A 15,808-nucleotide genomic window follows, 5' to 3' on the forward strand; every position below is an offset into this window, starting at 1 on the left:
ACAACTCTAAAAAAAATATTCTACAATAAATTACATCCGTTTTTTCTATTACATATAAAAAAAATAAACAATTTGTTTGTTTTTTTTAAAATCCTAAAGAAAAAGAGAAAAACAACTTAAAAAAAAAAAAAAAAAACATCACACTTCCCACTATATTTAAAAAAAATGCATTATTAAAAAAAATAAAAGATAGGAAGTGGAGGAAGAATTTGCCAACTACAACCACAATAATATTAATAATAAAAACTACAATCACACTAACAAACAAGTCTCTCTCTCATTTCTTCTATTTTTTTTTCCTCTAAAAAAATAGGAGAGAACTACAAGAAACAATAAAAAGAAAAAAGAAATACTAAAACCATTCTCCACAACAATCTCTTTATCATCCACTAAAATCCATTAAAAATCTCAACTTGGAATTGAGAAGTAATTAATTTTAGTAAAAAATAAAGAGAGTGTTTTAGTTTAACAATAATGATAATGTTTTGGTGATGACAGAGAGATACTACTAAAACTTGGGACGCATCACGTGAAATCCACGTGCAAAGACTCTTATCCTTAAACAAAAATCCGAAAGTCTAAGAAGCAACACCCACACGTTATTCGCCAGGTGTCAACTTTGGGAGCCTTTGGTACATTTCTCATAGGACCCTTCCCTAGTAGCTTCTACCCTACCCTTCTTCTACCTTCTACTACTAATACTACTGCAACACTTAATTAATCAACTACCACGCGCCGCCGTACTCACGCGCTACTGCGACAGTGCAATCTCCAACTGCCGGGCCAGGTAGGAGGGGGCGCTCAGGTGAGGGAGGTGGCCGTCCGTGTCCAGCCACTGGATGGTGCTTTTTCCGCCGATGTGCTCCTTCATGTACTTGGCCACGGTTTCAGGCACGGACATGTCACGTGCCGTTTGCATGATGCAACAGGGCACGCTCACCAGACCCAGAATTCCCCTCAGGTCGCTGTTGAAAACCGTGCGCGACACGAACAGCGAGATGTCCGGCCGCATGTTGAACAGCGTCCGGGAAAACTCCCGCACCGCCGTCGGCACGTCCGCCCCCACCGCCAGCGGCGCGAAGCCGTTCACCCACGCCTCGTAGTTGGCCTCCATTGCCGAGAACACCTGCTCGATCTCTCCCTGCTCGAATCCCCCGTGGTAGTCCTTGTCGTTCAGAAATCTGACAAAATTCAACCATCGGTAAGACTTCTAATCACTCTTCTTCAATCAATTACTCACTCACACACATTACTTTCCCCTTTCAAATCAACACTCTGCATCATCATCTGCATGCTCCTAACCCCATTCAAACTACAGGTATCACTGCTTGGTTGAATGGGTTGGAGAAAGGTGTTTGAGATGAAAAGAAAACAAGATTTTGTGGAAGTGTTGAAATGGAAAAAAAAGCTGGGTTGAAGTTTGATGTAGGAAAAGAAGTGGAATTGAAAGAGGTGGGTTCATGATTAGCCCCTCCATTATGTAGTTTGAATCCAAACATACACCAATTACACTGAGACCACAGTTTTTTTTTACCTCAAACAACATAAATCAGTATGAAATTGTCAAGTTCCATGGATCAAAGAAGGTTGAGAAAATAAAATTTAATCCAAACATGAATACATACATACAAGTGGTAACAGAAATTTGAAGCAGAGAGGAAGCAAAAATGAAGTAACGGAAGAGGAGAGGGTTTGGTTGGGGTACCTGGGGGAGGCGCCGATGAGGATGAGTTTGGAGAAGAGTTCGGGGCGGCGGATGGAGGCGAGCATGCCGATCATGGCGGAGATGGAGTGGCCGACGTAGGCGCAGCGGGGGACGCGGAGGGCCTCGAGGATGTTGAGGAGGTCGTCGACGTAGGCGTCAAGGGTGGTGTAGCGGCGGTAGTCGAAGTGGTCGGGGTTGACGCTGCCGGCGCACACCAGGTCGTAGAGAATGACGCTGTAGTGGCGCGTGAAGTAGGGGAGCACGCGCTGCCACGCCGACTGGTCCGTGCCGAAACCGTGTGCCAGGACGAGGTACTTGTCGCCGGTGCCCTCCACGCGCACGTTGAGGGCGTCCAGAATGGAACTCCCCATACCGAATTTGTTCTGATTAAAACGATCAGAGAGAGGAACACTCTCACACACACACACAACAGTAGAGTGATTGGTTTGGTGTGTGTGCAAGAGAGCGCGTGGCTTCTGTTGTTAACAACAGTCGAAGGTGGTTCTCTTGATTTTATATTTTGTTTCCTTTGTCTCTTTGGCTGCTATTTATAACTGCCATCACTCAATCCCAACACACTATTTTCTTTTGCCTTTTTTTTAATTGTTTTTGTTTAAATCCTTTATTTTATTTTAATTAATTATACTACTTTTCAATATTACCTGAATTAGACAGGTTAGGTTTTAATTTTAATTAGATAATATCAAATTAATTGTAATAAAAATGATTAAATTAGGAAAATTGTACATCTTAATTAAAACTGTTCTCACAATATATGATGAACTTTAATTAATACTAAAAATAAATTAAAAAAAAGTGTTGTTTGCATTATCTAAAGTAAACCAAATGGTACACCCAGTGACGTACTTATTAATTATTGCAAATGCAGATGCCGTATGGAAGCAACTAGAAAACGAAATAAATTCTTTTATTTATTTATTTATTTATTTATTTATTTATTTTATTTCCTTCTACTTTGGAAGTTCTTCAGTTTTGACGTACAGTGGGGTATTTAATAAAAGAGAGAGAGAGAGAAATGTTTCAAACATTTTATCATCATCTTGCATAATAAAATCATTAATTAAAATGAAATGTTAAATATGGTTAATTAGTTAATGAATAATGTAAAAAGTGTTAACAGTAGATGAAAGCAAAGGTGGAAACGTTTTTTACCTTTATTATGCAGAATCAAAAGTTAATCTTTAATTAGTAAAACTAAGAATAGAAGTGTATGGTAGTTATGTGAGTGATATTAGTGAAGCTATGATTTTGATTAAAGATTTGTGATTGAAGAAACTGGTGGCAGTTATTAGTCCATAAACAGTGTGATTTGGTGTGATTTTACTTTCTGGAAAACGAATTTGGTATGATTAGTTGAAAGCTTCAACTAATCAGTAATCAGCAAAACAAAGCAAATGGTAGATTTTTGAAGAAGATGAGATGAAGATGCGACATCACAATCATCATCACTTTTTGTCCTGCCCAATTATCCCATTGTACGGACCAAGAAAAATTTCACACTCCACTTTTTTTTCCTTTCATCTTTTTACTTTTCACCTATTCACAATTCGGATGAGGAGGAATGTTAAAACAATGTGTTTTTTAATTCTAAATTAGGATTATATATAAGGAATAAATATATATTTTGTTGTTTTTTTTTGTTTTTTTTTTAACTTTAAATATCATAATTATTGAAATTCATCTTTAAAAACAAATTTTATATAACATTCACATCAATGATATATAAAATATTCTAATATACTAGATTATACTGAAAATTTCTTTGTCACAGACAAGGATTTTTTTCAATAACTTTTTTACTACATTAAAAAATCTAAAGTTTATAATAATAACAGAAATTAATTTCGCATGGAGATATAGATAGGAATATACATATTTAATTGTTTATTTTAAAATTCAAAGTTTCATTACAATCATATCTAAAAAAATATCTTAATAGATTAAAAAACATCTTAATAGATTGAATAAGAAGGTTATATTTAGAATATTTTTAACCATGATCTTGACTCTTTAACTTAACTGTGTGAAATTATTAGATTAATTATAGAAGTAAAATAAAGATTATTGTTTTAAACAAAGAACATAGTAGATAATTAATTGCTTTCCTATTGTTATTATTACAATTATCAAGGAAATAAAAGAATTTAATTTTTCAGTGTTATGAATTCGAAAGAAAAACACTATGAGTTGGTGCATCCATAATGGTCAATTGTTGTAAATGAATAATCCAAAAAATTTATGTCCTAACATCTATTTTTGTCAGTTGGTTCAGCTGCTGTCTCCTACCCATTTCAATCATATTATTAAAACAATTTGTCTTTTTCTCTTACAAAGTATTAGTCAGTCTCATATAATAAAGAATTTAGTCTCCATAATAGTCATACAAAAACCCATGAAGAAAATATCAGTCACAAATAAATATATTTCTCACCAATCATATTTCTTATAAATATACTATACCTTTTATATATATATATATATATATGAAATTTCTCGAAACAAGTTCAAGTTTGTTGAAATATATAATTATATAAATGAAAAATTATTTTACCAATTCGATTAATGTTATGTACGACCTTTTTATTGGTACTTAATTATTTATATTTTTTATGTAACAATTTAAGATCTTAATTTTATGCTTTATTTGATGTTTAAGTTAGATAGATGCACTTTTCCTCTCGATTTCACAATTGATTAATATTTGCCTTTTTTTATCATCAAACAGAATAAAATAAATAGCTTTCTTTTTTAACTTTATTTGTCTTATGTTAGATATAATTTAGTTTTTGTAACTTTTTATTTTATATATTTTTAAGAACTGTACAGTTTTATTTATGAGTGATTTAGTGATTCTTATAGTTATATTAACTTGATATTTTAGCCCTTACGTTTAAAGAATAGTAATTTTGAATATATAATTTGATTAGTGTATATATTTTAATCGTATTGAATCCTTGTCATTTAAATTCATAGAGGATAAAAAATAGAAAATAATATGTATTAAAGCTAAAAACTAAAATTTGTCCAATTGTATAAATTAAATAAGTAATTTAACATTATTTATTTTTTATCCTCAAGTACAACTATTCATTAGTCACCACTACAGTAAAAAGAGAGACCTTTTTACTTTAGTTGCTTTGAACATTTTACATCTCTTATATAACTAATACATGTAATACTAATGTATAAAGTGTACTAATTACATCTTACATTAGTTGTTAGTATAACTGATATGCCATATGTCCAAATCCATTTCCTCAAAAAATGTTATCACCTTTTCTACAATATAATTTAAAAATTTACAAGAGATATAAATTTATGACAGAAATCTCATCGACTCATATCATTACTTTTATTTATGAGTAATAAAAAATTTATTAGTTTATTGAATATATTTATCATCATTTACATTTTATAAAATTTAATAAGTCAGGTTAAAATTAATGTTTTAATTTATACTATTTTTTAAATCAATGTGGACTATTTTATGACTTATTTAGGTTATTTTTTTACTGTTTTTGTCAACTATTTTAATACCGTTTATTTGTTATAACTTATCACATTGTGTTTTTACCAAGGTAGAAGGAATTCATTCAATATAACATATTTTTTATATGCAAGGTTGTGGTTTCTCATATTTATTGGAAGGTTATGGGTCTTTGATCATGATCGTAGACGAAATATCTGTAAAAGACACTCTTACGATTATGTTAGGAAAATTCTTAATGGTTGAAAATAATAAATGTTATTCAATGGTACCTTGATATGATCTTGATCAATATATTTATAGAGGTGAATTGGATCATTACTTTATGTGTGTGTATTAATACAATTTTCCTAGTTAATTTTCTGACATTAAATACAATTTTACTTTTAATCATTTTTAATCTTGTCATTAGGAGGATAATAAGATTTAAGTGATTGCTTCTGGTCAAGGGGTGAGTGCCGTGTAATTCCCATTATATTAATTTATTTATATTAAGTTTAATTGCTTTATTCATTATTTTATTTTGTTGACTTTGTGGCGAAATAATGTTATTATTGATGTTATACTTTGTTTTTTTATGTAAAAAAATGTGTGAAATATAATTATACTTGTAAAATAAATTATTTTAAATTTCCTTTTTACTTAATATTAAAATTACACTGAATACCAAACTCTTATTAAGTGTTGGAACATCTTTTGCAGATATTCTTAATAACCGAGAGCGAACGAAAGAAGAGTTTGACTGAAGGTAGTGAATAAGAACAAAGAAAGGAAAAATATGCCGATTAAACATAAGAAGTGGAAGGATGAGTGTATATCGAACGACCGAAGCGGAAAAGTTAATTATTAGACCTGTACAAATTATCTCAGTCTCTTTTGTACGAAAAAAAAAAATATTAATTTTTATTTTGTTTTTGTAATATTTTATTATGAAATTAATTAGATCATTAATTTTTAAGACATGGATTCACTTATAAATTCTAAATTATTTTAGTTAATGGGAAATCTTGAACATTTACCTGTTTTTTTTTATTTCAGATTTTTTCCTCTATAAAATAACATCTGAAACAAATTTTCACACAACCTATGTGGTGGCAGAAAGAGTGTTTGATCTCACTGTCTAAAAAGTACTTATCAGATTAACAACAAGAATGAAATATTAAAAAAGGCATGTCTGTGAAAGAAATGGAGCATGAGTAATGGTGATGACGCTGATTATGAGGACATATATATATGGTCCTCCATGCATCGGAGTTGAACCCAGTTCCATTATTATTACCACCATCTTTCACAATCACGGCATAACACAGTTTTCTGTAGCTCAGTGTTGACGTTTCAATGGCAGATAAATATATAGAATCTTCATGCACTTCCAGATCAGATGTTACAGGTTAGGATCAAGGGAGTCGTAGGGTCACGCACACATACATATAAAGTCGAATCTGATTCAACGGAACTTCCCTTAAACTCTTTCTTTTTCTTTACCAACCTCCCATTCCTATCCTATTTGTAAGTGATATTTATTACAAAATGAACTTTAAGTCTAACTCAATCTCATAAAAACGGTTTATGAGGTGAGGTTTGCACCCACTTATATACAATGAAATGTCATAATCTTTAGTCGATGTGTGATCTTCAACACACTCCTCACGTCGAGACTACCAACTCGTGCGTGGAGAAATATGTTATGAGGAGTCCAATAACGGCCTGATAGCGGGTCGACTGATAAGCCCAACAAACACTCACGAATAGGCTCGAAATGACTCTGATACGATATTACGAAGTAAACTTTAAGCCTAACTCAACCTCATTGAACCGATTTTATGGGATTGAGTTAGACTTAAAGTTCACTTCGTAATAATATTTAAGTTTAATTTTATAAAACTGATAAGGTGAGATTTAAATGCACTTGTATATTATGAAATGTTTTTATTTTTAGGTTTTGTGAAATCTTTAATAAATTCTCTCACGTCAAAAATACCAACTTATACATAAAATTATATATTATATAGATGATAAAATAATGGTTTGATAAATATCGAGTGACTTTCATTCAAATTCTAATCCTATGCTAGTCCATTTAATTTTCTTTTCTTGTTTCCGCATCCAAGTTACTGACCACATAATACAGAATTCAGACACAGAAGGATTTGACATGCTGCCTACACTTTTTCTTCCTCTATTTCCAATATCTCACTATCTCTGTGAGACAGATGTACCATGCTTTAACTTCTCCTTTCTCTCCCTAGCTATATGCTACCCCAAACCACTAGCTAAAGGCATAAACTTCTACCTTATCTTCACCATTAATTACTTTCTTTTTTCTTCCAAAAGTGCTCTGCTAAATTCTGCTTTCTTTATTATACCATGAGTTTTTAACCATGTTTTTCTTTATCATCTAAAGGGAGCTTACAGTGTGAATATAGAACTTTATTTTTTTATCACGGTTGTGTTTTCATCACTATAATCAACAATGAACGAATGAAAACTAACGTGTTTAAAAAATTATATGAAAAAGGGAACAATTCATCAAGTGTTATATAGCATAGTGCCGATAATTTTGCACCCTAGATTAGGAAATGGAAGATAAGATGTTTTTCGCCCTCCAAATAGGATAATTTTATTCGGTATTTTCTTAAATAACTAAAAAATATATTCTAAAATTGAGTAAGTTCTACATGTGAAATAAGACTTTAGTCAAATTAAGAGAAGTCATAAAGGAAGAGGACATGATGAGTACGACTTCAGTTTAATATAAAAGTTGAAATTGTACATAAAAATACAACTGTTTAATTTTAAAATATTTTTTATTTAAAAATATCAAATAAAATTAAACTATTTTTATAAAAAAAAAACAAGATAAGGGGAGAGGGAAGTTATCCAAAAAGCAAGTTGATAAGGTTTGAATGTTGGGGCCCTTAAACCGAAACTGGCATATTCATTATTACCCCAACCATAACGAGAGAGAAAGAATGCAAAAGTCTTCCAAAGTTCTAAAGGTTCTATGCATGATGTTGGCACAAAGGAACAACCTACTTGGTACAATTATGCTTCTGCTCACCCATAACTCTCTCATACATATCCTACTTTGTTTCTTATTTTTTTTCCACAACATTATTCTTGAGAGTGATGTATAACTAATCCGCATTAGTAATTTAAATTTTCCAGTGTTCATATAAAGATAATTTGTAAGACAAGAGTGATATGTTGAAATATAAAGATGAAAATATTTCATTGTATATAAGTGGATGCAAACCTTACTTCATGAGCCAGTTTTATGAGATTAAATTAAGCTTAAAGTTCACTTCGTAATACTGTGAAACTTTAAAATCCCTTTTATTAGTGTATAAGAAATTTAAAATCTCAGGATATAAGAATGAAAAAAATATTCTTACATTAAAAGCAACCATTATTATGTGTGAGAAATATTCTATAATAATAAATAAGAAAGCATTCATTATAATTAATAATAAAATCTTATAAAATCTATACATTAAAAATGTATATAACTTAAAAGTGAAATAGGACAATAATGACAACATCCTATTTTAACTACATCTAATCATATAATATGCATGAATTTTAATATAAATATATATATATATATATATATATATTATCTTTGTAGTATTTTAACATACACATCTCTCACGTAACCTCATTTGTCCCCGTGTATAATAAATGAGAAAACAAAAGACGACAAACAACATGGTCAGCTAGTTATAAAACAAATTGCTATATAATTTCAATTAACAAACATAAAGTCATTTACTCTGATATATTTTCTCAAAACTATAAGTGTCTATCATAATTAATCATTCACATTACTCATGTCAAACTTTTAATGACTCCCATGAGCAGACACTTGGCTCTACTTCTGGAAGATTTGTGCATTAACTTCAATATATTTCCTTCATTAATAAGTTAATTACCTCTTAAGTCAAGTTGAGACACAAAATTAAATAAAGTAGAAAAGTAGTAAAAATATCACTAACTCACATCTATTAGGTTTATAAATAAGTAATATATTACGTTATCATAAATACTTATTTACATAAACAAACACCTAAAAATAGAAGATAAGAGTTAAGAGTGAGAGTTACTTTAAGTCTTTGTACTTATTGGTTTTTAAACATTTTTCATTTTTTTTATACGAGACTAAAATATCACTAAAATATTTTCATTTTATTCTTTGTTGACAAAAAAATAGAGTTAAGAGTATTAGCATGTAACATTTAACTTTTAATTTTATTATGGTTATAAATCTCACATCAACTAAAGATAAGGACATTTCATGATATATAATTGAGTGAAAATCTCACCTTACGAGTAAGGTTAAGTTGGACTTAAAGTTTATTCTTAATATGGTATCAGAACAATTTAGATTTATTCAAGAAAAATTTGTTGACCATATTAAACCACCCTCGGATTAGAATAATTTATTGAAGATCAAACTAAAAATATATAATAATTATAAATATATATATATATATATATATATATATATATATGAAGGAAAAGTGGGTGGGGTGGGGTGATGCTCCCCTAGTCAAGAAAAAGAGGGTCATACATTGGATTCGAATCCTATCCTCATTATCTATTACTCACCAAATCATGGTTGTTGAGTTGAGTTAAGCTGAGTTGAGGACACCCCAATCCCAAGTGTGCCAAAAAGTAATAAGTTGCTTCCTCCTATGCGTGGAACTTCCGTTCAACTAAATGATTCCCATTTTATCCATATGTGGCACGTGCCTCCCCCACAACCAACAAATCTTTCTTTAACTTTAACCTAATATTTTACTTTCTAATCAATAAATTATACCATACATAATATAAAATCATTATACACAATCTTTTAATCATAAATCCAATTTATTCACTTTTACAATAAACAAATAATTAACACGTCCACACTCTCATTTAACTACAAAAATACTATGTTTAATCAATTTATTATATTTTACAATAATGATTTTAAAATCATACTGGCCATTTTTTTATTAGTTCGTATAAAAGTTTTTACAATGAGTGCATAGTCATTAAAATCTTTACATTAATTATTTTAGACGTAGGACTAATTTCTTAATCGCATATAATTTTTTTATCGTGAAATTGTTTTAGAGAAATTATATTTTTCTTTAGCAACTAATTCATATTAAGTTAATACATATTTTTATAATAAAAAACAAATTTATTTAAATGGACATTGTGAATTTATATTAATGATATTATATATTATACAGAAAAATAATTCTATGAACATATTTATGTGTATTATTACTATTTTATATGTAAAATTAGTAGCATAGTATGCAATATAAAATAGAAATCACAGTGAAGCTATGTTAATGTCGTAATATTTTTGTAATTATAATAATTGCAGAAAAAAATTATTTTTTATTTTTTTAATTCCTATAATCAGAGAATAAAATTTAATTTTATCTTTCTTATGGTTGTATAACATAATTTTAGGAGAACTATTACGCTATATCATTTTATATAACTTGATGCCTTAAAATTGATTTAATTTTTTTAAAATTAATTAAACTCAAAAGAATATATATTTAATATCCTATCTTACTGGATAACAACTATTGTAATATGTCAGATATAGAATGTATTGGATGCATTTATATTAGTCTCATGTCATCAAGTATTCAAAATAATTAATGCAAAAAAAAAACGATTTTTCTAGTAACTACTCAACTAGAAATGATAGGTTTAAACTCGATCAAGAATTTTATACATCAATTTAATATTAAAATCAGTTTCGTTGTTATTTTATATAAATTACGATGTATTATAGTATCAATTTACAATTTTTTGAGACATTATGAAATGAAAATGTATGAAAATTGTGTATACAAACAAGCTCCTCGGATACCTTTTTATATTTTATTTGTTTATACATAGTTTTAACACTTTAATTTAACATCAACAAACACACCTAAGTAAATTAATAGTTGTGCTTCACTCTTTTTTTTTCTTGTAAGGTTCATTGTTAAAGAAGAAAAAGAAGTATTCTTGAATGACATGACACGTTTTTAATGAGAATGAAGAAGAAGGTTTCACTCTTAGCAAGAGTTTGGATAGTATTAAAAAATAAACTTTAAATCTAATTTAATTTTATAAAAATCAAATTATAACGTGAGATTTGTACTATTTTTAGTCGATGTGGTAATGTTAACATATCTCCTCACGCTGAGACCCGCAGCTGAACTCGTTCTAGTGTTGGTTTCTTGATTTTCCATCTATATCGGTCAATTGATTGGTTCGATTAATAAGTATGATATTGATCTTTTTCATTGTCCGAAAGCTTAACAACAAAATTGTCGATATCTATCTCTGTCTCTTTCTATTGGTCAATTCTCTTCGTATCTTCTCTAGATAGTGGTTGGTTTAACTCCAAGTCAGACATCTTGTCAACTCTCCAGCACCGGTAGTCTGGCGAGTAAGCAATTTTTTCTGTAGTAACTTCAAGCAGGAGACTTACTTTTCGAGACTATATATTTATGAATAATCCGGTAGTAGCCCAATAGTAGGTGATTTAATAAATCCAACAAACTCTTGTTAGGATAAATTGTAAATAACTCTATATATGTTAAAAAATGAACTTTAAGTTTAATTCAATTTTATAAAATCAGTTTATAAAATGAGATTTGCATCCATTTATATATTATAATTTTTTGTTTATCTCTAGTAAATAATCTAGAACATATATTTATAAACAACATGAATAGGGTTTAGATAAAGAATTATGAATTTGGTATTTGCAAGGAAGAAGGTAGAAGAAGAATAGAAGAGATAGATGGATAGAAAAATGATGAATGAGAAAGTGTTTCTATTGTATTATTATTAGGGAGGTGAATATTGTTGGAAGGGGTTTTAGACATAATGATGAACATGCACTATAAAACCACAACTCCATTCACTTTATTTATCTTTGATTCATCCTATACGAGGCAGGTATCTAGTCTTGTTCCTTTTTTCATATATTTCCAACGTGTTTGAGGATAAAGAAAAGTGTGTAATAATTTTCCTTTTTTCGCACGCGCATAGCCACCACGTTAACAATAGGGTTTCGATGTCACTTTCCTGTACCATCTTTTGACTTTCATTTTCCATCATTTGTACTTCATTCCTCTTCCTCTTCCTTCACCTTCATTCAATTTATCTCATTAACCTAATTTTCCTCCAATCAACCATCCACACCTTCAACTTCTCATCCAAATCAACATTCTATGCCTTTTCTCAACACCTACATCTAAGTGGACAAAATAATCACACTTCTTTTCGTTTATAATTGTTTTATACCCTTTATCTATTCCAAAACTCTCATCAATCTTCTTTTCTTTTCTAAATATATGTTGTCGGTAAACAAATATTCATTACTTTTTTTTATAATTAATTAGGAACTTTCACTTCTACAAAATTATTTTTTTACATTAGTTAAATTGAGATATTTTTCATTTTTGTGTGTGTAGTGAATCAACATTTTAATAAAATAAAATAACTGAGAAATTTTTTCTACATTGGTTGTGTTATTATAAAAATAAATAAATAAATAAATATGGATTATTTAAGGAATGATTCATCTTTAATGCAAAAAAAAAATCTTTGTCTTTAAACCTTAATTGCTAATTAAATACCAATTTAAAAACTATTTAACAATAATAGAAACTAATTTAGAAATCATTTCTTTTAGTTTTAAAATGGTCTCTAATTTAGTTACTATTGCAACTAATTATTTTGGTCTCTAAAAATTAATTTTTAATTCACGATTTTCTTGTAGTGTTACTCTCCTTAGATCCTCTTTGTTCTAATGTAAAAAATCACCTACTCTTAATACAAAACAATATATGGCATTTGTTTTTGAAAAAATGCATTTAGTTTACATGTATTCATTTCTTGGTTTTTACACTTCTCACTTTAGAGAAGTTATATAACTATATTAAACAAATATATATATATATATATATATATATTATTAAACGATATAATATTATTATACAACTTTTTGTAATGAAAATGTATTTTTTACTTATTTACTTTGCATGAAACATGTAATGTTGGAGGAGGAGGATGAGAAAAAGGAAGAATCGCAATTCTCCATATACTATTGTCAAGTTAAATTAATAAAAAAATACTAAATTATGAGTTGTTTTAAAAACTAATTTAGCATAATGCATATAACATTTTTTATTGTCAAGTTAAGTTAATAAAAAAAATACTAAATTGTGAGTTGCTTTAAAAACTAATATAGCATAATGCATATAACATTTTTTAATTAGAATCGATGTTATATATACTATATAATATATAACATCAATTGCAAATATCAATTTTGTTTTATGGGTTTTCATTTCAGCCACACTTTTTTTCTACTGAAGTTGAATTCTAGACATTATTTATGAAAACTAAATTAAATATAACAACTTATTAGTCGTGATTTTCCATTTCTGCTTGCATATATCTTGTTAAACGTTTTGTATTTGAATTTAAATTTGAACAAATTAATTAATATAAAAAAATAAGGATTAATTTTATTTGTTGATATAGCATGTCAATTTGAACATAAATTATTACTTACAAATATACATATTTTTGTAGTAAAAGGTGGGAATGTGGAGAATTGTTTTAACAACAGTTACTATTGTGGATAAGGAACATGCACAGTATAACGAGAATCATTGAGTTACATATGCTCTGACCACTAACGTTAGAAGAAAATTTGTAATCACAAAGAAATGAATAAATTTACAATTGTAAAGTGGTGATGATGATTAAACCTATGAAATTACATTTTATTTTGAAGTGTTCATGCTTGGTGTGGTCTACAAGAAATAATTGCACGCATCTAACGTTAAACACAAACTCAAATCAACTGTAATTGAACTCTTTCTCTGTTGACGCACCTCAAAGGAAAAATAATGGCACTAAAAGGTTGTGTAACCAATAGAGTTAGGTACATGGTAACTTTTTTTTAACCCATAAATAGATAGAGTGAGAGATTAGTATTTATGTGGTGAGGGATACTATAGAATAAAAAGGTAGAATAATATTTTAAAGGATCAAAGTTCTTTTTGAATAATTGCGTTTTGTTTGGATGATGGATACAAAATTGTAGTATTATTGAATCACTATATTTTATAAAATTGTGTAAGATATTTTTATAAAAATATTCCGTGTTAACGATTTTGTTATGTAACAAAAGAGTTTCACGATGAGGTTTGACTAAGTATTTATCCACATCATAATTCTCATAATTCTTCATTTTTATCAAAATTTATGAACTAAAAACATATTTAACTTTAATAACTATACGTATTTACTCAAAATAAAGTTAGTTGCTAAAATATATTTAACCTTATACATAAATCATACTTAAATTAAAATGATATATGTGTATATGTAGAGAGATCCCAAATTTTTCATTTTCACATTCACCCCTTGAAGTCAGTACTTTTACTACGTTGTTTCTTCATTCTTAATTTATATATGGTTAATGTATAGGATTAAATATGTTTGAGTAACTAACTTTATTTTAAGTAAATGTATAATTATTATAATTAAATATATTTTTAGTGTCTAAGTTTTGTTGAAAATGTAAAGTTTGACGTTAAACTCAGTTTGACTTATGACAAAGTGGTTGTATTGTTTGGATGCTTGGAGCTCAACCTAAGCACTTATGCATACCATCTTGACTGGTCAAGTCCATAAAAGCAAAATATTTAGTTTTGCGCAAATAATAATAAGCCCAATGATAACTCCAATAATACGACAATAAGTCGACTCAAACAGTTGACAACATGTATTAAAAAGATTACTAAAGTGAGTAATAGAAGAAATAACTGAATTAGTTAGTCATATATATTACTCTGAAATTAAATAAACAGTTAGAGATAATGTTTTACCTACACCCCTACAATAAAAGGGATATATTAACAAAATATAGTTATGTTTGTTAATTCCTGAAGGGAGAGTTACAAATGCTATAAAAGAACCTCAAGACCAGTTAGTTATATGACTGATTTGATCGTCGGAGTGTAATCAACCGGTAGATGAAATTCCTTTCACTATGAATTATTAGCATCCCAAGGCAACAACCGCAGAAAAGAGAAGTCAGCTCAGAGTCCACCACTAAGGTCTAACCCTGGTCAATCAGCAAGAACAGTCGTGAAAGTTATATGTGTTTAAGGATGTCTTACATGACTTTACAAAGTACAAGGATATTACACTTTCAATTTCAGTGAAAGACGAAACACAATTTTCATAAAATTTTAGAGAAGAAAAACATGTTTAAATCTATTTTAAAACTTTGGTGTAGTGATCTAACGTGGATGATTCCCCAGAATTGACGTCACAAAATTGGAGAATCCATAAATGGATGGAACAAATAATGGGATAAGTTGGAAGAGATAAGGAGACAAGGGTAGGGAGGTGGGGACTGCACACAAGTGACACCAAGCAAATGAAGCATTTCAGGAGTGTGATTAGATATGGAGTGCACGCGTGCGTAAACCTCATATACAATCATACACTTCCCCTATCACTGCTGTTTTTGGTTTGCTTTTATTCTCTCTTTCTCCATTCCG

The 15,808-nt window shown here is 29.1% G+C and overlaps 1 protein-coding gene and 1 long non-coding RNA gene across 2 annotated transcripts; one reads left to right on the forward strand and one right to left on the reverse strand.

The window, feature by feature from the left end:
- Window positions 1-208: 208 nt before the first annotated feature.
- LOC137816552 (strigolactone esterase RMS3) lies at window positions 209-2,347 on the reverse strand. The gene is made up of 2 exons (XM_068619738.1): window positions 1,706-2,347; window positions 209-1,181 (listed from the first exon to the last, which is right to left on the reverse strand). The coding sequence occupies exons 1-2, from the start codon at window positions 2,074-2,076 to the stop codon at window positions 752-754; spliced, it is 801 nt and encodes a 266-aa protein (XP_068475839.1). The 5' UTR covers window positions 2,077-2,347; the 3' UTR covers window positions 209-751.
- LOC137816553 (uncharacterized) lies at window positions 985-2,294 on the forward strand. Its single transcript, XR_011081822.1, has 2 exons — window positions 985-1,201; window positions 1,319-2,294. It is a non-coding gene; the product is annotated as an uncharacterized lncRNA (long non-coding RNA).
- Window positions 2,348-15,808: the final 13,461 nt, after the last annotated feature.

Source organism: Phaseolus vulgaris, chromosome 1 (assembly GCF_000499845.2).
Source record: "Phaseolus vulgaris cultivar G19833 chromosome 1, P. vulgaris v2.0, whole genome shotgun sequence".
Classification (NCBI taxonomy): domain Eukaryota; kingdom Viridiplantae; phylum Streptophyta; class Magnoliopsida; order Fabales; family Fabaceae; genus Phaseolus; species Phaseolus vulgaris.

Bases quoted from the DNA above. Each gene is read 5' to 3' on its own strand.
- LOC137816552 (XM_068619738.1), bottom strand. From the start codon at position 2,076: ATGGGGAGTTCCATTCTGGACGCCCTCAACGTGCGCGTGGAGGGCACC. The intron at 1,182-1,705 runs GTACCCCAACCA...GAATTTTGTCAG, and splicing joins CTCATCGGCGCCTCCCCCAG to ATTTCTGAACGACAAGGACT.